The sequence below is a fragment of the Temnothorax nylanderi genome, unplaced genomic scaffold, assembly GCF_030848795.1.
Source record: "Temnothorax nylanderi isolate EJ_2023f unplaced genomic scaffold, tnyl_v1.0 TNYL_tig1079_pilon, whole genome shotgun sequence".
Lineage (NCBI taxonomy): Eukaryota > Metazoa > Arthropoda > Insecta > Hymenoptera > Formicidae > Temnothorax > Temnothorax nylanderi.
The window spans coordinates 9,795-33,414 of record NW_027250141.1 but is presented as its reverse complement, the minus strand read 5'-3'; the positions used below and the strand labels follow the sequence as shown (position 1 = coordinate 33,414).

Sequence of the window (23,620 nt, the reverse complement as noted above, 5' to 3'; positions counted from 1 at the left end):
TTTCCTCCATCCTCTCCGCGATCTCGTCCCCCGCCGACTTCCTTGTCCTCCCACTTTCCTCCTCATAAGAGAGGGCTATAAAAAGACTATAAAAAGGTAAACGGGCGGTAAATTCATCAGTCGATTTTGAACCACGGTCTTAAAAAAGTGTGTCGAACAGGAAGATCTGCAGAGAATATTTTTTTATATATTGTGAGTATACTATAGAATATCTCCTGGTATATTATCAGTATAGGGGAGACCGGGGCTAGACCGTTAGTTTTTTTTCGGAGCCGATTTTTAACAACAAAATAAATAATTGAAGTTAAATGTGGTATACCACTGTAAAGAGTGAACCTTTAGCTACAAAATTTATTAAGGAAATTTTTATCTACGTCGCTTTGTTTAACCGGTATAGAGCAAAAACGACAACGGTGCAAAAATTGAAATCTCAAAAATGCCGGGGTTGAACCGCTACCCCCCGGGGTTAATCCGTTACACTGCATTTTCAATATATATACGTACATCTAATCCTGAAAAATGATAGGATACATTTTAATAATTGTTTTTTAAGAGAAAAATATAAAAATTTATTTAAAATTTTTATGCGAAACATTATTAAAAATAATTGTTTTACCTATTCCATAAAACAATTTAGGCACGTGAATACAGAGGTTAACCAAATCGTAAACTCCCCACGGCACGTCACATTGTCAACGCGGGCAACCACGGGGAACACGCGTGACGGCGTTCCGGTGCCATAGGATCAGCGCGGACCCTCGAGCAACCTAACCAAGCCGCGTTTCTCGCAGGGGAGCGATAAATAGCGACAGGGGGGTTAGAAAAGCTCGCGGTGGAGCGCGACCATTTTACCGACTCGACGGCGTCCTCGCGCCGATTCCTCGACGCGCCGACGACGACGACGACGACGGCCACGACCACCACGACGACGACGGCCACGACCACCACGACGACGACGGCCACGACCACCACGACGACAACGGCCACGACCACCACGACGACGACGACGACGACGACGACGACGATGACCACCACCGACCACCACCACCACTACAACGGCGGCGACAATGACGCCGAGACGATGCGGCGAACGCTGGACGATGCGGTCGCACGCGCGACTGTCACTGACTTAACGACCAACAACGACAATTTACCGCGGCCGGGAGTCGGGACGATCTACCGCGCGCGCGGCATGTCAACTCTCGCGCGGAAATCGCGGGATCTCAGAGCCGTGCCGTGCCTCGCCGTACCTCGCCGACGTGCCGTGAGCGCGAGCGATCTCGAAAACAACGGTCCGCCATCTTTTCGGTCGGCCAAAACACCCGTTTTGCGACGATAAGTGCGTACCATTTCCCTCTTACACAAACTGACGCACGTGCAAGGGAAGACAGAATCACGCTCGAGGGAAACCTAACCTGAAATCGCCGTGAGCTGAAGTCGTGCGCCCGGCGCGCCACAGTGACGAGACTAGCGGACCAGCCCCGGGTGCTTACTAGCGGATAAGCCCCAAACATAAGTTTCAGGTTTGATTGTTCACGAAATATTAGACATTAACGATAATGAAAAACTACACTGGATTCGTGTTCAGCATGCATTACTCTTTATAATCACGTACCTCGAGATTTGGAGAGCAAATATTATTGCAGATATTACAATATTTCCACGCGCAGAAAATTTCACTTTCACCTTCCGAAAACACGTTTGCCCTCGTAAAAATCATAACACGGCAGGTAACCTGCCGAAACTCCGTTGGTCACATGGGTACCATAAACAGCGTTTACAATGTTAATAGCGAGTTCGCACAATATACAGGTTCCGATATATTTGATTTAGCGGATTTACCCCGGTAGCGGTCTAGCCCCGGTCTCCCCTACTTATAAAATATTTTGAGCATATTATTAATTTATATATAATTGGAATATATAGGTGTAAGGTAAAAAAGTAGGTATTTTATGTAAAAAATAAATAAAAATGTGAAATTATTTAATTCATATATAAACAAAGCTTTAGACAAAAATGTTATTTCACACTTTTTATTCATTTTTATATAAAGTATCTACTTTTGATATAAAAATGTCTCTCATTTTACATTGCATATATATTTGATATCACATAAATCATATACATATATGTTCATATCACATAAATCACATATATTTCTACATTTTATAAAATATATGTATTATATAATCGGAATTTATACGACATAATCCGAATTTCTCGGATAAAAGATTCAATACGGCAATAGTGAATATTAAACAACTAAAATTAATCAGTTCTATATTCTCGAAGTCTTATTATTATTCAAAGAAATAACTTTCGCAGTCCTTCAATTGACTCGTTCTACAAAAGCTTTTAAAAAACTGACGACACGCTCGGTACAATTAATAACATTAAAGTTAGTCTAGTTTTCTACATTTTTGAAATATAATTAAAGAACAGTACTAAATAAAAGAGAAATAGTTACAAAAACTTAATTATGAGGACATATTAATAGCGAATATTAAACAACTAAAATCAATCACTTCTATATTCTCGAAGTCTTATTATTATTCAAAAAAATAACTTTTGCGGTCCTTCAATTGACTCGTTCTAAAAATATACAAGCTGCGAAACTCCGATTTGAATTTTGATAACAAATTTCGTTGACTAAAAGTTGACTTCGCCAGATTGGCCAAAGAAAAATATTTAAATTGAGGTCGCTTATATTCCAGGATACCCTATATTCGAGGCTAACTCAAACGAATTCTTTGTAGAAAAATAAAAAAATGTGCGGATCAATCCTCTCTGTTTGCGATTGCAAAAAATACCTCTTCATTCGCACTTCCTTGAAATCTCTTTTTTCTTTGGCAGTCCGTTCTTTGGCATGAGCTAACCATGTTTTTATCGGGGCTGATATCTGATCATCTGTTGCATACGTATGAGCCTTTCTTATCACACCTGGAACATATTAATTAGTATTATATATTACATAAAATATATCACTTGAAATATTGTGGCAATAATAAAATGATCATAAATAAAGTGATATTTAAAATAACAATATAAATTTTTAATATTATCAAAATTTATATGTTAATAAAATTAGAAACGGAAATATTGAGCAAAATACAAATAATATTCTAGATGAAATATTGAATGTGATAAATTAAAAACCTGAACATTCCAGACCGTGATAATATAATATCTTTATCAATTAGAAAACGTTGAAAATTAAATAAACTGTAATTAATAATTAAATATTTTGCTATCCTTAAATTATTCAGTAGTTTCTGCAATTCTTTTATGTGTGGGAAATTAATGTAGATATCCTAAAATATTATGAATATAATACTCAAAATTCTATAGGTTTTACTGTAATTTATCTTTCTTTTAAAAGGTGCTTAATAAAATAAATAGAATAAAATACAGAATACATTACATTTAGTACCATGTTCTATGAGCAGAAATAAGAAAAAAATGTTACATAAACATACATCTCCAAAATGCTTCATTAGAAAGTTATAACCAAAATACGAAATGTATAAAAAACAATTTTATTTAGGTTTGTATTTTAAAGTACCGTCCTTCTCTCTCTCTCTCCTGTCTATCCCTGTCAATACAAGCTATACAATGTAATATTGAATTTATCACGTACTCTAGAGATTTTATGTCAATTTTGCTTTATTTCTACAGCTGTATACAAACTTCCACTTTTTGGGACAATGTTCTACATGGTATATATTGCGTGGTACTATTAATCATAAAAGTTTTCACAATTACCTTCAATCATTTTAAATAACAAATACAATTAGAAGGATAAAATAATTGGCATGTTACTTATTCATGGCAATAAGTTCATGGTGGAACCAACAGATAGGGCCTATTAGTTTAACAGAAACCTCGCTGTCGCATATTAGGAGCCTATCTCATAATAGGGGACTTTCCTCTACAATTTAAAATTATTTTTAATTAAACGGAATTTAAATTATAGAAATTTTTGTTCGTGTTTAAAAAACGCAAAAAATTATGGATACAGAAAATTTTGTTGACTTTATGTTGAAAATTCATCTATGACGAATAACAATGGTCTGCATGATTTGATTTACACGTTCTTGGGATATTTTTGCCTGAAAATAACAATAAAAATGAATTAATAAAAATTGAGTATTATTAATAATAAATGAAACATGCAGCTATAACAAATACTTAAGTTCTTGTGATAATTTTGCCTGAAAATACAAAAAATTTGATTAATGAAAATTGAATATTATTAATAAATAATATTAATAATAAATGAAACATGCAGGTATAAAAAATACTTCCTTAACTGCATTAAATATGTCAGACAAAAATATCGAAAAAGATTTTTAATTTATTTCGAATTGCAACATTTTTCGTTATAAACTAATTTAATTTTGATGTTTACTAGCCAAAGGCTAATTAAAATTAAAAAAATTAAGCAGCTGTCTTCTGAATTATCAAAAGAGAAAAATTATATGTAAAGGGAAAAAGAAAAATAACAATTTAATGAATGACAATTTAATTATATTATGCGATTAAGATTATCAATTTTTTAACAAAAATAATTTTTTATAAAATTAGAATATTAACAAAAACGAAGAATATTAAATTAAGAAAAATCAAATTGTATACATCACTTATTTAATATAAATATGCATTGCTATTGTTTTACTAGATTGCACGTTCACAGTCTTTGGTTTATTTAAAAAATTACATTTATTAAAGATGATCTTAATTTAAACAGACAATATCTAACGATCAATTTATTTTTTAAGTTGTGACAATTAGGAATAGAATAAGGGAGTTTCTGAATTTGAGATATAAAGTATTGTTTAGCATTTAGAGTTGAATCTGATAAGACTCTCTGCAAGTGGTTTCTAAAAATTTGTTCCATTGCTAGAAAAAATTTAAATGAAATTTTATTAATAAAATATAATGACTCGGCGTTGCTAATACGTTTTAAACGTGTTAATTTGGCATAAATATATCTTGTACTTTTTTTGATCCCACTGCTTGTACACATATTGCACAATATTTTTCCCTTCTTACGATCCATTGTAATATATATAACATAAAATATTTTGTTCAATATTGTTAAGTTGAATTGTTACATTGATAGTTGGTGTAGAATCTTGTATAATCATACTTTTATACTTTGATTACTATTTAGATTTGTGTTATTATTATTACTATTATTATTATGCTTATTATAATTACCATTAATATTATTATTATTAATGATATTACAGTTATTTTCCTTATTGCCGTCCTCTTCTTCTTCCTTCTTTTCATCATTAGTTCTAGTCTTTTTTGTCTTTCTCTTTTCTAAAATTTCTAAAAACTCTGATAAAAAAGTTCGATCATCTTCCTCATAATTGCCGTGGCTTACATTTGCCATATATTGTGATATTGTGATTAGCTTTAAATCATTTTTAAATTGAATGGAATTTGGTGTAGGATGTTTTTGCCGTACAATGCAAAAAACATTTTCTAAGCAATCTTGGCTGAATCTCGAACCCATAACAAAATCAAAACCTTTATTCAGTAAATATTCTGATACTTGAATATATGACGTAGTGGATATCGCAGCTGATGTTTGAAATGGTTTCCAACTTTGATCCTTTCCAACTTTTAATTCAGAAAAAAAAGTTATAGCTTCTTTGAGAAATGTTATGGTTTTATATACTCCTTTATATTATTTTTCCCCAAAGCAAAGAGAGGATGGCGCGCAGTCATTATTTGAAACCAATGAGCAATATATTTTACGAACCACGACGTAGACTTATATGAAACTTTGTTTTTTTCTTCAGCTAAAAAATTTAATGCTGAGCTAACATTATAATTCAATACGTTAGATGCGAAAAAATTGTATTCTTATCTTAAGAATATACCACTTATCTTTATAATATTTTCCACTAAAATAAGCGCCAAGAGGATCCTCTTAGTTTAAGAGAGAAATCCTCTAAAGATATTCTTAAGTATCAGATATTCTTAAAATGTAAGAATATATACTAAATGGAATGTTTTCTTATTATTCACTGAGAGAAACGTTTTATTACTATGTGAACCAACATTTTTTGCTGCAAAAGCTAATTAATTTTACAATAATAGCAAAACCTTTTATTGCAATAGCAAAGTTCAGTAAAACTTTGCTATTATTGCAAAATTAATTAGCTCTTGCAGCAAAAATGTTGGTTGTTCACATAGTAACAAAACCTTTCTCTCAGTGTTATATTATTATATTATTTATTATTTGGGATTATTGACCATGATAACATAAAACAGTTCTACAAATAAATATTCGCTATTTATTAAATAAACGCATACATATTGCAACTGTCGTTTAGTCTTTCGTATTGTATGCTACGCACCTTCCTTGCATCCTGACGAGGACTTTAGACGCGGCATTTATGCCTTATACTTCTTACAAATATACATTTTATTAAAATAAGAAAAGTTCTGCAACGTAAAACGAAATCGTGGAATAGCCTTAAACACTAGATTTTCTTTGAAACTAATTCAATTAAGGAACTAAGTATACTTGTTACTCGAGGAATATTATCATTCTCTTTAAGATACAAATCGTAAAAATACTTCTGAATAAAAAGCCAGACTGCTCGGCACTCCTCTTGATATGCAGCGTCCAGCGCATGAAACGCCTTGAAACACGTGTCCAGAGCTTTTAATGGAGTACGAAGCTCATACCGCACAGTATCTATTTGAACGTAACTGGCAGTAATGTTCGATAAAGTAGGTCCAACAAATACTAACGTCGGCTGCAAGTTGAGGCCATGATTTGCCAGTCACTCGCTATGAATCTTGATTTGACGATTCAAGTCCCCCGGAATCTGCAAAATATTTTTGAAAACAGTCAGTTTATGTACTTAATTATTATCATAAAATAGAAATATTTTCTATAAATGATAATTACAAGGACATGGAGGATGAAGACCTTTCTGGCTTCTGCGACAGATGGTATATTTACGCTCGCACCTCTTGTCCTTTTACAGCAAAGTGATGGCAGTAAATGAAATAGAATTACGTCATTTTTTTCTGAAAAACATAAATAAAGTAGTTAAAATAAATTAATAACAGTTATATAAATTAATATATAATTACAAATAAGTAACAAAAGAAATTGAGCCACAAAATACAGTCTTTTTATAAATACCTGTATCTGTAACAGTCAAATCTTTAAGTAACTTCCTGCCATACTCATCTGATTTAGCAATTTCAGCATTAAGAAGATTAATTAAGACTTCTTTGGGGTTGAATCCCACTTTGATATCAAACCATCTTCTCTTCCAGGATATAATTCTTTAAAATCTTGCTGAATCTACAACCATATACAAATCAATTAATTTAGCATGTTTGAAAGGGAATAAATTCGAAAGGAGAAAAAAAGAGCATCACACACACACACACACACACACACACACACACACACACACACACACACATTCAAAACATGTATAAATTCAATTTTCTCACCAGTAGATATCCATTAAGTAGTGCGAGCACGCCCCAATTTTTGAAATAATCACTCAATAAAGCATCAGACTCTTGCGATTGTTGGACAGAAGACGTTGCCTTATTCAGCTGCGATATCGGTCTGGTTTCTCTCAGATACTGAAAGCGCAAAGGATGTGTCACTGACCAACTGCGCAAAAGTTCAGGCCAAGACTCAATACTGTCATATTTTAAGCAGGCGATTGCAGTTTTAACTGTAGAGTCGTTTGGATCACAACTTCCTGAAAAATACCAAAAATATTAAAATTAAACAAGTTTTGAATCTATCTCTTAATTATTTCCTACAATTTGCATACTTAAATTAGCTATAAAATTGTATTCTCCTTCTGTGTTGAATATTTAACTAATAAATCTGATTTCTTTATTACTAAACATATCTGATATTTTTATTAGTATCAAAAACTTGCTAGAAATTTTGACAAACTATAAATAAAGAGTAAAAGAGCAATTACAATTATTACCTGCAAATTTTGCAGGATGAGTGATTCGATTTTCACTCGAGACAAAAGAAGATTCAGAGTGAGAATATTCTGTTTCCCAAGAATCAGCAGCTTTTTTTTTACCTGATATTTTATATTTTTTACTTATTATATGTACTTAAATCACATAGTGATTTGAGTACATATGAAGTACATATTTAAAACTAGCGAAAATAATCGTTTTCTTAAAAAGGATTGCACATAAGTAAACAAAAAAGAAATAGGAAAGTATGCATTTTTTACATGTCGTGTATCTAATGACGCTTATTTAAAACAAAAGGATAGGAAAATGTATTATAGTCACACGACTTGTTGGAAAGATTTAAAAATCTGAGTCCTCACTCGTAAGTTATCGTTTGCACAGAAAAATTTACAAATTAAGCGTGATTTAAAATTCGAGAACACTGCAATCGTTCAAATATCTCGTGAATACATTTTCAATTGAATAATACATTAAGACAAACAATTTTTACAGTGCGAACATGCAATTATCTTGTAAGTTATGTCAGACAGTAATCTCGATATTTCGGATAGAAGATAACTTTATAAATTTTGTAACGTAATTGCAGCGCATTTACAGCTGTAAGCGGCAAGTTATAATTATACGAATGATACATATATGGCAAGAGAAGGCATCATATGTTCGTGGATGTTTCAATATACGTGTTGTATTATATATGTTACAAAATTATATAGTTGTCTTTCCATATACGGACCATCCTTCAGTATACATAGATGTACACACACACACACACACACACACACACACACACACACACACACACATATATGCATAAGTATACATATATCATGTTACATACGTATGTGCACATGTCGCTGTACATAATATATATTTTTCAAGGAAAAAAAATACATATATTAACTATATGTCATCCTCTCGACGAAACATACCCATTACAAAATGAGAAGACGAAGCAAAATTCGTTGAGCTGTTGGTACATATTGCACAAATACACGATTGGTATCACAAATTGACTACAACGTACGCAAGCCAAACACTTCGTCGTCGCACGCAATCTGTTTTACGGGAACGAGAACCAGCACGTGAAATAGGAGCGATAAAATCTCGCGTTTAGAAAAGTAAACAAATAAGCTGCTCCTCCAGACACAACGTTTTAAATGTTCCGATAATCTAAATATGAACAATTCTAAATGTAAGTATATCAGCTCGTTGTGCATTAGCTGAAAAACGTAAGACGTAAGAAAAATAGGCGTTTAACGGTCAGTGTAAAATTGATTGCGTGTGACATACGCTTAACTAAAGGTTCTTATTTCCTAATATGAAACTTTCCTTACGAGAATAATACCTATCCGAAATAATACTTAATATTTTGCTAACGCGATTATCTACATATAACACTAAAATTAAAGATTTTTGGTTTTTTTGCATTACGCTAAACCATATTAAATAAGTTCTCTATGCAAAACTGGACCAACGCGGACAGTGTGTCACTACGGCAGAATTGCATTGATAATACTGGCACAGTGAGGCAATGACCTTAGGATTCTCTCTAAATAACTAAGAGTAGTTATTAACATATTTATCTGGAAAACTATATAATCATTTACGTCGCGTAAGTAATTATTATTTTGTTTATCCTATACTAGAGATGGGTGATACAGTCTGAAAGTATCGATACGCATCATGAATGAAAATATCGTCCATCTTTATCCTATACCATCAATCACTTCCACTTAATTCCTATACACGGAAAACCAATATTGCAGACCAACATTTAAAAAATAAAACTTTTAAGAAAGGAAACATGCGTTGCTACAGCATCTCGACAATATTGCAATATAATATAATAGGTTATTGCGATAAATATTACCACATGCCCCAGTGGTCGAACTGGTACGACATCTTCACGGAATGAAGGAGGTTCCAGGTTCGAACCCTGGCTGAGGTAATATTTTTCGCAATGATTTCTTTACAGTTATTTAGATGCATATAGCATCAAAAATTAAATCGATTCAATTTAATTAGGTGTAGGGAAGGATTTTATTACTCCAACCGGCACTGTGTTTCGAGTCTGACATTTAGTCGGTGCATCTCGATGTTGCAAGAGCGACAACTAGTGTAGACAATAAAATCCTAGTTTTTAGACGACATATAAATTTAATTACACAATTTAATTCAAGATCCGCACGAATATAGAAAACGGGCTATTAACTAAGAACCAAGCGCTGTAAATGATGCGCGAAAGTTTCATTTTTATTGCTATCTTACATATCTTTCAACCTTGACTGTGCGCCGACTAAATTTCAGTCAAGGTTGGAAGATATGTAATGATATGTTTCGTTAGCGAAACATTTGATACCTATGAAATTATATATGATATTTGGGGCAATGTGTCGCGACACTGCGATATTGACGTATACGCGTCGATATCGGGCGGGGCGCGGGCCATTGCGTCGTGGTCCAGCGAGCGGGTGGATGCTGCACGAGAGAGATACCGCGACCGCCGTGACAACCCTGGCAAAAATAATATGTTTATAAAATGTTTGCTTAAATGTTGAGTAGATGTTTCATTTGAGTTTTAAAAAATTTATTAAATTGTTTATAAGATGTAAATTTAAACACGGAATTGTTTATGAGATGTTCACAGCTACGTTTTTCTTATGAAATATTTAAGTGGCGTTTAATAACATAGTCTACGTTTCCATTATAGTTTTCTAAGTATTTATAAAATGTTTTGTCAGCAGGGGGTTAACCAAGTGTTTGCAACGTGCTTCCAAACAGTGTAAACATCAATAAAACTCTTTATAAATAGTGTAACCATTGAAAAAACTCATCATAAACAAATACAAACACAATCTCTCACTAAAAATTTTCGCCAGGGGAGCGGTGCGAGCGAGAAAAAGAGAACGACAGGCGGACATATATGGTCGCGGGGTCCGCGAGGCTCTCAAGTTACGCCTGCTATATGTCCCTCGGAAGCCCTACCGGGGATGGTTTTGTTCTATCGTTTACACGAGCGTCGCGAGGGATCTACAAACGGATTACTCGCGTCGTACTGCAGGCGAAAGCGCCCTTTCTATGCCATGGATGCGCTGAAAATTAACAATGGGAAGTAATCTCGCGATCTGATATTTCTATCGATTTACGTTGTAGTTATCTATTGTCGACGCAAATATCAAGAGTTGCAGTATTCATCGAATCGCAAATCGAATCGACGTAGGTACTTCTCCTTCTGGGCCGATATAACAGTGCGTATCTCCTTGCGATATTTACGACCACTCCGAAGGCTCATGTCTTCATAAAGATCCGCGAAAACATTCAACAAAGCGCTTCGTTGCGATCCATCGTTTTCTCCGCGGTTGGGAGAAGAAATTTATTCGCGTATACTCTTTACTTTAATGCGAAATAAAGGCGTGCGCGTATTCCTCGCGAATTAAGCAGGTAGCCACTATTGGGCGACGTAACAATATAATTTCCTACGAAAAAACGGCACTTCGTTAAAAAGTCTATCTAGTCTCCACAATGGATTTTTTTGCACGCTACCGAGTTTCGCAATCCGGCGCTGCTTTCACTTCTTAACACAGCTTTAATTCGTGAACTTTCGAGGCGCTATCACCGGTCGGACGGTAGAATTTATCGTGCCGTAATCGCCGTCTTAAAAATGAAATACCCGAATAATTATCGGGGTCGCAACACCGAACCGAAGTGTCCGAGTGAACTGGACTGATATTTCGCTCGTATATCATGTAATTTCGGAAGAAAACAGGTTTTTGCTTCTTTTAGCATTATCTCAACGCCCACCCTTTACAACCCTGGGAATGGGACGCAGTTCGTAAAAATGTCCAAATACCTATTCTGTGGACAAAAGAAACTTTGTACGCATATCAGAAATAAATAATTATATGTTATCGTACATTCTTCCTTTTTAATACTTTTATGTAAAGAGGATCGTTCACGTGAAAAATTCACGTTTCGACATTCCAAATTTCTGCCTAATTTGCTATATCCCAATTATTCTAGAGATGTCTTAAATTTATCGACGTCTATTTCGAGAGCTTTGTCCGATTGTGTGCGACGCGAAATCGCGGCGCGCCGTTTCGCGACGATCCGCGAAACCGGCGCAATGTTACTTTCACTTAGCGCGATTTATTTTCTGCGCCGTCGACGTGCGTGCGAATCGAACGTGCCTACCGTTCGCGGTCGGCGGAGTTAATTAATTAACGTCACTTGTACGTATGTGTACGCGTGTGTGCGTGCGCGTGTGTTCGGAAGAACGACAAAATGCATGCACTTTTCAAGAACAATAAAAAAACATTGATCAATTAAAATTCGCTAAACAGAGACAGAAATGGTCCCTAATAAACTCATTTTTTCACTCATAGAGGTAATTACCATAGCAGTTAACGTGCTAAAGTATAAATTTTGTAATTTTTTAGAAAATATTGTATCCTATTTCTTGTCCTATTTCTTCGCGCACTTAGTTTTATCAAAAATAAATGTAATATGCATGGAAAGCAAATATAACTATCATTATTATAGATAGATGCATTTGAATTTATTGGCACGTGACATTTAATTCAAGATGTTTATATTTTTCACAAATTTCAAGACATAATAAAACACACTACAGGATACAATATTAATAAGAATATACATTCATCCACTTATAAATTAAATATAATAATAATGATAACGCTTCGCAACGAAATATAACTCACAGGACGTGTTACACGTTATGCATAATGTTATTTCGCCAATCTGCCGAAAGCCAGTAGTTGAAAGCTAACGTTAATTTTGTATACATGTTTTTTAACACATCGGAAAATGTATTTGAACGGTTCCAAAAAAGTTTCTATACAACAAAAATCATGTCTTTTATGGTTTATTATTATGAATTGAACAAAGAATTGAAATATAAAATTGAAAGGAGAAACGAAAGAAGAAACGAAAGAAAATGGTACAGGATTAACCTTATCCTTCTCTTCTCCGTGTCATCACTTAGCGAATAATAAAAAGGTATAAACGAAAACAGAGAACTTGAATCGCCAGTGAATAATTAACAATTAGCAAAGGCTCGACCCAACTGGTCGATTTTATTGATCACAAAACGCTACGTTTCGACCGCAGATTTCGGTCCTTTTCAAGAGTATAGAAACAACTCACAAATCACTCACGGCCACGCGCGACAGCGAAACTGCGCGTCAAAACCGCTTCGTGTGAACAGACTCTAAGGAGGAAAGTGTACCCAAAATCGCACACGTACGTATATGCTGTTTTGTAAAAGTTGCTAAAGTTAAAGAGAACGAAAAAGTGATCTGTATCTATGCACGTTTGACAGGCACCATTTTTCTGAAAAATCTATCTTATTTATATGCATGTGTAACAGACACTATCGCATAATAAAGATTTCTCCGAAGTATGTTAATTATTTTTAATACATTTTGTGTAGTAAAAAAGATTCTGAGAAGCAAAATCCGTTTGTTTCTAATTAATACTTAAAGTATCACAATGTCAATAAGTAAGGAAATGATATTTAAAATGACAATTTATGGATATAAGTATATTTTGCTTCTTACTTTAATTAGATATTATATTATGTTCTTTAAACTTTAATATAGTATCTGATTGATATATTATATTCAGTAGAACGAATCAAGAGACACGGTAGTGTCTCGCGCCAAGCACACGCGCAGCGCGAAACCGCCGTGATTCTTTTACGCGAACGCACGAGTTGCAAGTACCCGAGATTTTGAGATTAATAATAGTCCTTGCTTGTAATTCAAGATGTAATTGATAATGTGATTACATGGCCCATTCGAAAAATGTTTTGGGATAAAAATATAAAGGATCACAATTTAAGCAGAAAACAGTTTGTGCTTTTGGTTAAAGCAGAGAATACTCTATATTTATGCTTTCTACTATTCTCTGCTTTAACAAAGATTGATAATTTTAAAATATAATTGAATAAAGTTGTAAATAACATATGATCTAATAGTAAGAAGTGAAATATACATCCATAAATTATTATTTCTTTACTTACTAATATCGTGATATTTTAAGTATTAATTATAAACAAACAAAACAACAATTTTCCTTTTGAGAATATTTTTTACTACCCAAAATACATAAAATTTGAAAAGAAATCGGAGAGATACATACATATTTACCTAAAGTTTTATTGAATTAGCAAATTAGTAATTAGTCACACAAAATTACTAATTACGTAAAAATTAATAATAGTTAGGTAAACGTAAAAGTGAATTACGCATTACAAAAAAAAGTTAATTTGTCAGAGAAAAATTTCTAATTACGTAAAAATTTGTATAGTAAAAATAAATTTTTTATTATTAAAATAACTAATAGTTTGTAAAAAATGAATTATTACTTATTTGAAAATTAATATTTAAAGATAAATTTAGTGTACCTTTAATTTTTGTGAGAAGTGTATAATTTACTTTTACTTAAATATTATTAATTTTTATGTAAATAGTAATTTTTTGTAACTAACTACTAATTTGCTAATTCAATAAAAATTTAATTTGTTGTTATTGCTAATTTCGTGAATAATTAAAAAATAAAAAATAAAAATTTTTTGCAGATCTTTGCTTAACACTACAAAATGGGTGATATCAGTACAAAATTACCTTTTTCAAAAAAAGTAAAAAAAAGGCGCCAAGTACACGCAATGTATTTTGTAAATTCAAAAATCCAATCTAAGTGGTAGTTTTATTTCTTCTTCACAAAATTATATTACCTAACTTAACTCAAGTAACATGTATTTCAAAAAAAGATGTAAAACCTTTAATATTTCTCCTTCACAAAATTATATTACCTAACTTAACTCAAGTGACATGTATTTCAAAAAAATATGTGAAATCTTTAAATTAAATTGCGCCAATTGCAAAGAGAATGTATATTGCTTTGACAGATAATTGTTGTGCAACTACTTTAAAAAAATAAAACCCAAGTGGTATCTTTGTGTTTCTATTCAAGGGTCTTCCTATTCCAACCCAAGTGGTAATAGCTTCTTAATTCTCTTTAACAAATTTTTAATATTACAAAGAATCATTTTACAAAGAATTAAAGAAGTAACAGTACAAAATAAAAATACTTAATTAAAACAAAATAAATAAATTTTTCTTGTAAAAAAACTTGGCGCTGCTAGACTTTGAAATTTAAACATTAAAATTTAATTGTTTGCCTCTGCGGAATCCAGATGATCAAGGAAGATTAGTTATCCTTATACGCATCAATTATGACCCGAGAAGACATGAAATCTCAAACCTGGCTAAGGTCAATATAAAACTATACTCGAACGATTTATATCGGATGTCGTCACCATGACATATTTTCAATTTGCATCCATTGTTTCTTGACGAACAATCTTTTTAGGTCGGAATGATGGCGCTAGAAACGGCGATTAAATATTATCCCGCGACATCCATATATGGCTACACATTGTTCATAGATTTGGCCAATATAACTGGATATCACATTACTCAATACGGACCCTCCATGTTAAAGAAATCGGTTTGTTTATGGCAGAACTATCCCATGATGATCCAATTAATTAACATGTTTAACGCTCCGTTAATCTTCGATATTACTGCGAGGATTTTAAAATCTTTCATGACTGAGAAGTTGAAGAACAGATTCAATGTCTACTCAGACAGTACGGTGCATAACTGTTTAAAGAATATTCCAGCCAACATATTGCCCGTCGAATGTGGCGGCACTGATGGTACAATCCAAGAATTAACTGGTAATTGCGATTAATTAGAATGTAATAAATACAACGCGTTTAGTGAAAGGACGTTTCTTATTAAACTAATATGTGTTGAAGAGTAAATGAACTTCTGTCATCTAAGATTGCAGTAATTCCGAGCAGTCGTACATTAACTAAAAGTTTGTCAGTAGTTCATATAGTCAATTGTTCATATGTGTCTAAATTGACGTCAACATTATATAATTCAATATATGTAAAGTAAATACTTATTTTTGCAGAATACTGGAAGAAACTGATCGAGGAGAATCGCGACTCGTTTTTGAATGAGAACATCGAATATGACGGCACTGATGGTACAATTCAAGAATTAACAGGTAATTGCGGTAAATTAGAATGCAATAAATGTAACGCATTTAATGAAAGAATGTAACTTATTAAGCAAATATGTGTCAAAGAGAAAATTAATTTCTCACATTGCTTCTAAGATTGCAATAATTCCAACAAGTCATACATTAACTAAAAGTTTGTTAATTGTTTATCTAATTGTAATATGCGTATCTTTCAATATATGTAATGTAAATACTTACTTTTATAGAACGCTGGAAGAAGCTGAACGAAGACGATCACGACTGCCTTGTGAATGAGGAGAATGACGAAATCATTACAAAACTCTAGAATCAACAAAAAGTACTTGCTTTTTTAACACATGTATAGATGTACTTATGATCGTTATATAGCTCGTAAGTTTTATCTGTTTTGTGTTTTGAGATATAAATAATTATCTTCCTTTTTCTCTTTCTGCGCAAATAGACTTATCGGTAATATGAAATTTTTAAGAGTTTTATAGGTGGACTTTTTTTAAAGGTGATTACGGGGATTTTTAAAGGCTCAGCAACGCTAGAGAACGTTTGCTTTTATAGCGAGCTTGATTTTCTTTTACCAAATGTATGCCGCGCTTTGTTGTGTCCTTTACGGGTGTGTTGTAGGGAAAATAAATTTTTTCTCTTTTTCTTTCATTGTGCAGAGTATACTCTGAGAGTATAATGTATGCAGATGTATAAAATTAAGCTTTTAGTTCAAATTCTTTGCATTCTTAAATTAGGAGACTAAGAAGATAAATTCGCTCTACTCGCTTTGCAACTTAGAACTCATTTTCCTTACATTGTTTTACATTTACCTTCTTAACTGTAAACATTAGATATATCGATACTTCATAAGTAACAATGTAATTATAATTTTTAAGGAAGTATTTTATTTTGATATAAAATAAATTGTTTAGTTTTACTTTAACCGAATAATAAAGTAGTTTACCTTGGCCATACTTTATTTTGCCTTTTACCGAAGAAAATAAATCGTTCTCCTTCTCTTTCGTTACGCAAGCGTTACGCAAGCGTCCTTGCCGTTAACGTGATGCAGAAGAGCGGATGTGTTATTTTTTAAAATCGCCTTATCGTTTTAACTATAAACATCAGGTTTCTTAATTTAGTTATTTTATATGTGCAACTAGAAAGCAATGATATAACTATAATCTTTTAATATAATTTCAGCCCATATGCATTTTATTTAAAATATTAAAAGCGTAATGTAAAGAATATAGAATTTAACATTTTTTCGCGACTTATTCTCTCGAGGATAAGTATCAAGTATTTATTGGAATCATCACCGCGTCTCTACTTCGTAGATGGCGTTGATTCATGATAGCTGAAATAATTTAATAACATCTAGATCCTGAAAGAGCACGCGTTGTTCACCGTGTAATCTGTTGATCATTTTTTGTTGATCGTGCGCGGGGCAGAGCAGGGCAGAGCATCTCTGCGGCTCGCAGACGTAAATTATCCTCCAGAGCGAACGAAGGATCTCGTGGTATTACGATGGCAAATGCAAGTGACCACGACGACGGTGTAGATATATGTGATATATCGATATATGTACATGATACCCTGAAGATATATATATTATATAGTCATACATGAATTCATATATACAGTCAGGTATGAGTCAGGCTTGATTAGGTCTAATCATATATGAATCTGTACCTACTCATACGAATTAGAATATATTAGTCATATCAGCATAGAAATGGTCAGATCTAAATACGCACAATTATATATAAATATATATCTAGTTATATATAAATTTACATATAGTCAGGTGCGAGTTCATATTAGCCAGTCATGATTAGATAGAATCATACATAGATTTAAATATAGTCATATATGAATTCATATACAGTCTGGTATGAGTCAGGCTTGATTAGGTCTAATCATATATGAATCTGTACCTACTCATACGAATTAGAATATATTAGTCATATCAGCATAGGAATGGTCAGATCTAATCATATATGGATCCATATATAATCATACAAGGAGCAAGATGTAAATATACATGATCATAAATATACCCATATATATTCATTTATGATTCTATACATAATCATATACAATTATATATGATTAGTCAAAATTATTTTTTCTCGGGCAGCGCGGATAAGTTATATGCAGCGACATATTTGAACGAGACTGATGAGACTAGAGCGAACGCCCTCGCGGAAATTAAACGCTGGATCAAGGAGAAGGACGACTTACATGCACGAAACGGTAAAACGGACAACGATCTCACATGAAATATCGCGTTGAAATTCAATTATAGTTCATTAATTCCGAAGATAAAAAAAAGTCACCTTCAATCCGCGGAAATGTGACGTGACATTTGATATATATTCACTTAAAAAAATATATATAAAATAATGTAACAAGTGGCGTTTAACTTTGTTAGCGAATAGAGAAGTGAGAGTAAAAGTGTCAATAAATAATAGTAAATATAAGAATATCTACATTTAGAACAGAAATGTGCGTAATATAATAATTTTGATACGTAAATTTTTGAATGTGCGGAATATTTGCGCAAGCAAAATATAGGTACCTAATTAGATTCAGTTTTATGTTTCGGGGAAAACTAAATTATTTCTCTCTTTCTTCAATGATGTATATTAATCTTCCGCGAGCTGATTAGGCGAGTTTACGTTTGCCGCGACGGCTAATTTCGTACATTAGCAGCTCTCTGAAACGCGCGTGATAATTATCTCCGCGCGGAGATTTCCTCGATAATCTCGAAAGCTCGGGCAAATCGCTTCCCAGTAATTTTTTTTTCGATACAGTTACCGCGGCGAAATTGCATTGCGAACGCAATTGCCACTGCGCACGTTAACATTTTAGTTAGACAAACGTTCTCGTGTATTACATTAGCCAGAAAAAATATATAAAGAATGTAGCGTAAAACCGAATGTGCAGGATACTGGTGCAGGTACGACAAGTCGGACTTTTATTTTGATCTCTTTTGCCCGTTCGGAATTCAATTTGTTAATCTCCGTAAAGAGGGTACTCTCGGTAAGAGTATTTGAAAGTTGTATCGATGGAAAAATCGTCTTACCGCTCCGCCTCTTTAAGAAGGAAACTTAAGTGGAATTGATGGGGTCATAATCAAGACCCACTAAAGGCTGGATTGCTCGCCTGCGGCATTCAGCGGAAGACGTCGTTCTCGCAAAAGTTTCTGTTTATCGAATGTAAATCATGTAAATCCTCTAGTTGACGTTCCGCGAACGTCAGGTAACTCGATCACATAAATACTTTTACGATGTTGCACCAACTGTCTGAGGAACATCTCGCTCGCTCTGAAGAACCGTAACTATAATCAGTACAAATACACATTGGCAAGGAAAATAGGATATAATCTTAAATCGATTTTTTTCTCAACATGCAATTAAAATAAATAGAGCCAATTCAAATAAAATTAAAATAATCCTAAAATAAAAAATAGTGGAATAAAAGAGATAAAAAGGGGTTTTAGCTATATCGAATTGTTTAATTTATTTAAATTCTTTATTTAAAACGTTATTCCAGAAAATAATTCTTTTAATCTCGCGGATCCTTTTTATGAGAAAACGATATATGTATGTTGACGTTTTGTTTTCTCAGGAACGAGGATTTCCTCTGCTCGTGTTGCTGGTCCAGCGTTCTGGCGGCCACGCGGGGCTGGCGAGAGGCGTTGTTTTACCTACCACTGTCCTGCATTCTAGCGTGGCGACCCAATAGACTTTGGCTGTCCTACGTCGCGGGTAAGGACGCCGGCTCCTTCAACTCTATTTCCGTGAGCTCCTGACAGATATACATATATGTGCTTGCAGCCGGCCTCTTGGCGGTACTGTCCTTGCTGCATATTGCATCGAGCGCGCTAGGACGACGAGATCCTTGCCAATCGGGCGCCGACTCGGTAGGCGAGAGCCTCTTGAACTCCAGGCAGGAGAATTACGACCGATTCGAGGAAGTTCTAGTGAGTGCTCCCGAGGTGGGCGATCAAATAATTTAGCAAAAAGTTCGTGAATTAATTTTAATGTCAATCTCTTGGTTTCTCTCTCATGAAATATTTATTCATCGATTTATTACGAAATATACTTTTTTCTCGATTCGCCCTTACCCCATACCCATTATCTGTCTGTTTCGCGAGGTGACGGAGGTTCTCGATGACGGCGTGTCAGGACCAGGACGCTGTCCCGGGGACAGCGACGGTGAGGTATGACACGAGCGACGGTCCTCCCGGGCCAGCGAATCCGACGAGGATAGCGAGCTTGAACAGAGGACGTGTCAAATCGCCACGCTATCTTAGTCCTTAGACGATGGACCTCGACTCGATATCGTCGCGTATTAAGAGAGGAGTCAATTGAGCACCCGATTACATATGCAGCAAGAACAAATGCGAGAAATGTACGAGGTCGAATAATGCCTTTTAAAATGGTGTAAATTGAGAGAGTGTCAGAGAAGTCATCTCATGAGAGATTCGGTAAATTTAAGAATTAAGACGAGATGAGAGAGAGAGAGAGAGTGAGAGAGAGAGAGAGAGAGAGAGAGAGAGAGAGAGAGAGAGAAATTGAATTTATAGATTTGCGAAATAGGAAAAACGATGCGAAGTATCCTATCTCTATGAGTGCACGTGAAGGAACGAATATACGCGAATATTTTTCTTAGCTAGACAATTGTTAGTTACATGTAATAATCTATAATATAAGTATAATTTTCTATACGTTATGTCTTTTAGGATATATAAATATAGATATAAATGTATAATGTATAATTGCATGACATGTACAAAACAGCCGTAAAATTTCATTATAAAGGATCATTCGTTATGCTATTAAATTGTCAATATATAAAATTGCTAATAAATACTTTCTAAAGGTCTGTATACCTTGGCCTATGCGGATGATATAGTGCTAATGGCGGAAGATGAGGATCAAATGAGGAGCATGTTGGAAAGACTGGAAGGGTATTTAGGCAGGAAGAGATTGGAACTGAATGTGGGGAAAACAAAAATAATGAGATTTAGGAAAGGAGGGGGAAGGGACAGTAAGAGAAGATGGAGATGGGAAGGAAAAGAATTAGGAGAGGTGAAGGAATTTCGATATTTAGGATACTTGTTTCAAAGGAATGGAGGTCAGGAAGCGCAGGTAGGGGAAAGGATCAAGAAGGCGGCGGCAGTGATGGGGAAGATCTGGGGGATAGGGAAGAGGAGATTTGGGAGAGACTGGGGAAAAAGGTTGTGGCTGTTCGATAGATTGGTATGGACGGTGTTGGGGTACGGAGCGGAAATATGGGGATGGAAGGAAAGGGAAGGAATGGAAAGGATGGAGGAGAGGTATATTAGATGGGTCTTGGGAGTGGACGGGAGAACTCCGTGGTATCTGGTTAGGGAGGAGATGCAAAGGGAGAAGTTAAGAGGAAGAGCGGGGATGAGGGCATGGAATTTCGAGAAAAAGTTAGAGGAGGGTGGAGGAAGTGAACTGGCGAGGCTATGCTGGGAGGAGTTGAAGGGAAGGGAGAAGGAAGGGAAAGCAGGCTCGAGCTGGGAGAGAGAAAGAGGAAAATTCTTTGAAGATAGAGGAGTAGGGTTGAAAAAACTGGAAAGGCTGAGGGAAGAGGGAGACGATTGGTATGACAAACTGTTTAGAGGAGATAAGGAGCTGCAAAGGAGAGAGAGATGGGAGAGGATCGAGAAATCAGAGTATAATAAGTGGTACAAGTTAATAAAAGGAGAAGGGATCCCGGGATATTTGAAGAAGGGCTGGGGAGAAAGTAGATGGAGAAGAGTGGCGAGATTTAGATTAGGGAATGAGATGAGAGAGAGCAGGTATTGGGAAACGGAAGAGAAAAAGAATTGTAGGCTATGTGACTTTAGGGAGGAAACATGGGAACATGTATGGGAAGAATGTAGGAGATGGGGAGCAGGAAATAGCAGTTGGCAGGAAGCGGTGGGGTGGGTATTAGATGAGGAAGGGGGAGGAAAAGAATGGATGATAGAAATAGAAGGGGAAAGGGGGAGAGGAAGGGGGGAGTCGGAGGAGGTAGAGAAAGGAAGGAGCGAGGGGAGAAGAGGAGAGTGGGGAGGAGCCAGGGAAGCAACGAGAGGAGAGGAAGAAGAAGACGACCGCGGGAGCGCAGACTAAGTTCGGCATTAAAATTAAATTTTGTTTTGTCTTCTTGTTTTGAGATAATAATAATGTAAGAGGTTTGGGAACGTTCCTCTATAAAAAAAAAACGCCTTGTAAACCCCGTGGGGAAAAGCAATAAATATACATACATACATACATACATACTTTCTAAAGGTCTTCTACTCGGTGAATTTATTTATATAGAAAAGCCACGCTGAAAAAAACTCGATTCTATTCTTTGTGTATATCCGCACGTGAGCAGTGTTGTTGTGTGCGTATGTGCCATTCTGCATATGTATGTGTATTTGTATGTAAACGTAGCTTCGTAGGTCGAGTCGTCGAGAATCGGCTCGCTTAGTTATTTGAAGCCGAATCTTACTTCGGCGAGTTTCGGCTCTGGCTACACCGATATGCTACGCATGTCATGCTGGCATTTCGTGTCCACTGGAGGGGGCATCCCATATCAAGGAATGGGAGATATTACGTCCCACGATCTCACAGCACTGTATGTGAAGAGCGTGGGAAAAGCTTTAGTTGATAATTCAGACAGATACATCCATTTGGTACTTCTTTGTATTATTTTATGTACTATTTTTCTTTGTACTATTTTAACATCATTTAAGTATTATTATAACATACTTTACGTACGCGTAACTGCTTTCATCCTATAAATATTCCGTGTTTTGTTAGCTACGGTGAATAATTATTTTATCTACCATTCGGATTTTTTATTTTGAAATATATAAGTGACAAGACATTGGTGGATTCCAAATATTATTTCTACCACTTAAAATGGCAAATCGCAATCGAAATCGAATTAATTATTTTGTTTGTAATGTAGCAGCAACCGATCTTGCCTTCATTGGCTGGATCACCAACCGATCTTGCCTTCATTGGCTGGATCATCAACCGATTATACATATGTATATATGAAGAAAAGATATAATAATATATGATTATATCTAATGCAATAAATATTTTATACATATATATGTATATATATATATATAATATTTATTATGTTAGATATAATCACATATAACCACATACAATTATATATAACCATATATGGTTATATGATTATATGTGGTTATATGTAATTATATACAATTATATACAATTTTATCAGCTCATTTTTTATATCTAATTATATCTAATGTCGATTTTATATAATTATATGTGATAATATCTAATCATTTTTTCTCGGGTAGGAAAAGTTTTCCTTAGGTGCGGCGTATATATCGGAGTTACTCTAAAGGCACGTAATAGAGTAATTGCGCGTTAATCCTTGTGCGACGTAAATAGAGGAATTATCTTAATATAAAAAGGTATTGCGTCGAATAGTCAAGGATTATGATTAATAATGCACTGATTTTTTATATGTCTTATATAACTTGTTTTCCGTCGCGCCGGTC

The 23,620-nt window shown here is 34.5% G+C and overlaps 2 protein-coding genes and 1 long non-coding RNA gene across 8 annotated transcripts; 2 read left to right on the top strand and 1 right to left on the bottom strand.

The window, feature by feature from the left end:
• On the top strand, positions 1 to 22,361 carry LOC139786573 (uncharacterized). Of its 6 annotated transcripts, none has more exons than XM_071725726.1 (5): positions 1 to 192; positions 18,206 to 18,321; positions 19,699 to 19,838; positions 19,908 to 20,068; positions 20,228 to 22,361. In XM_071725726.1, exon 5 carries the CDS (start codon positions 20,994 to 20,996, stop codon positions 22,218 to 22,220), a length of 1,227 nt encoding a protein of 408 aa, XP_071581827.1. In that variant the 5' UTR covers positions 1 to 192; positions 18,206 to 18,321; positions 19,699 to 19,838; positions 19,908 to 20,068; positions 20,228 to 20,993; the 3' UTR covers positions 22,221 to 22,361. The 6 variants fall into 6 exon arrangements, with proteins under 6 accessions (XP_071581827.1, XP_071581826.1, XP_071581822.1 ...); XM_071725725.1 differs by having other exon boundaries at positions 19,908 to 20,095; XM_071725722.1 differs by having other exon boundaries at positions 2 to 192; positions 19,908 to 20,053.
• LOC139786576 (uncharacterized) lies at positions 6,798 to 8,057 on the bottom strand. Its single transcript, XR_011722346.1, has 5 exons — positions 7,995 to 8,057; positions 7,495 to 7,754; positions 7,175 to 7,339; positions 6,956 to 7,056; positions 6,798 to 6,851 (listed from the first exon to the last, which is right to left on the bottom strand). It is a non-coding gene; the product is annotated as an uncharacterized lncRNA (long non-coding RNA).
• On the top strand, positions 15,194 to 17,038 carry LOC139786575 (retinol-binding protein pinta-like). The gene is made up of 4 exons (XM_071725727.1): positions 15,194 to 15,288; positions 15,388 to 15,757; positions 16,000 to 16,095; positions 16,317 to 17,038. Exons 2-4 carry the CDS (start codon positions 15,394 to 15,396, stop codon positions 16,394 to 16,396), a joined length of 540 nt encoding a protein of 179 aa, XP_071581828.1. The 5' UTR covers positions 15,194 to 15,288; positions 15,388 to 15,393; the 3' UTR covers positions 16,397 to 17,038.
• Positions 22,362 to 23,620: the final 1,259 nt, after the last annotated feature.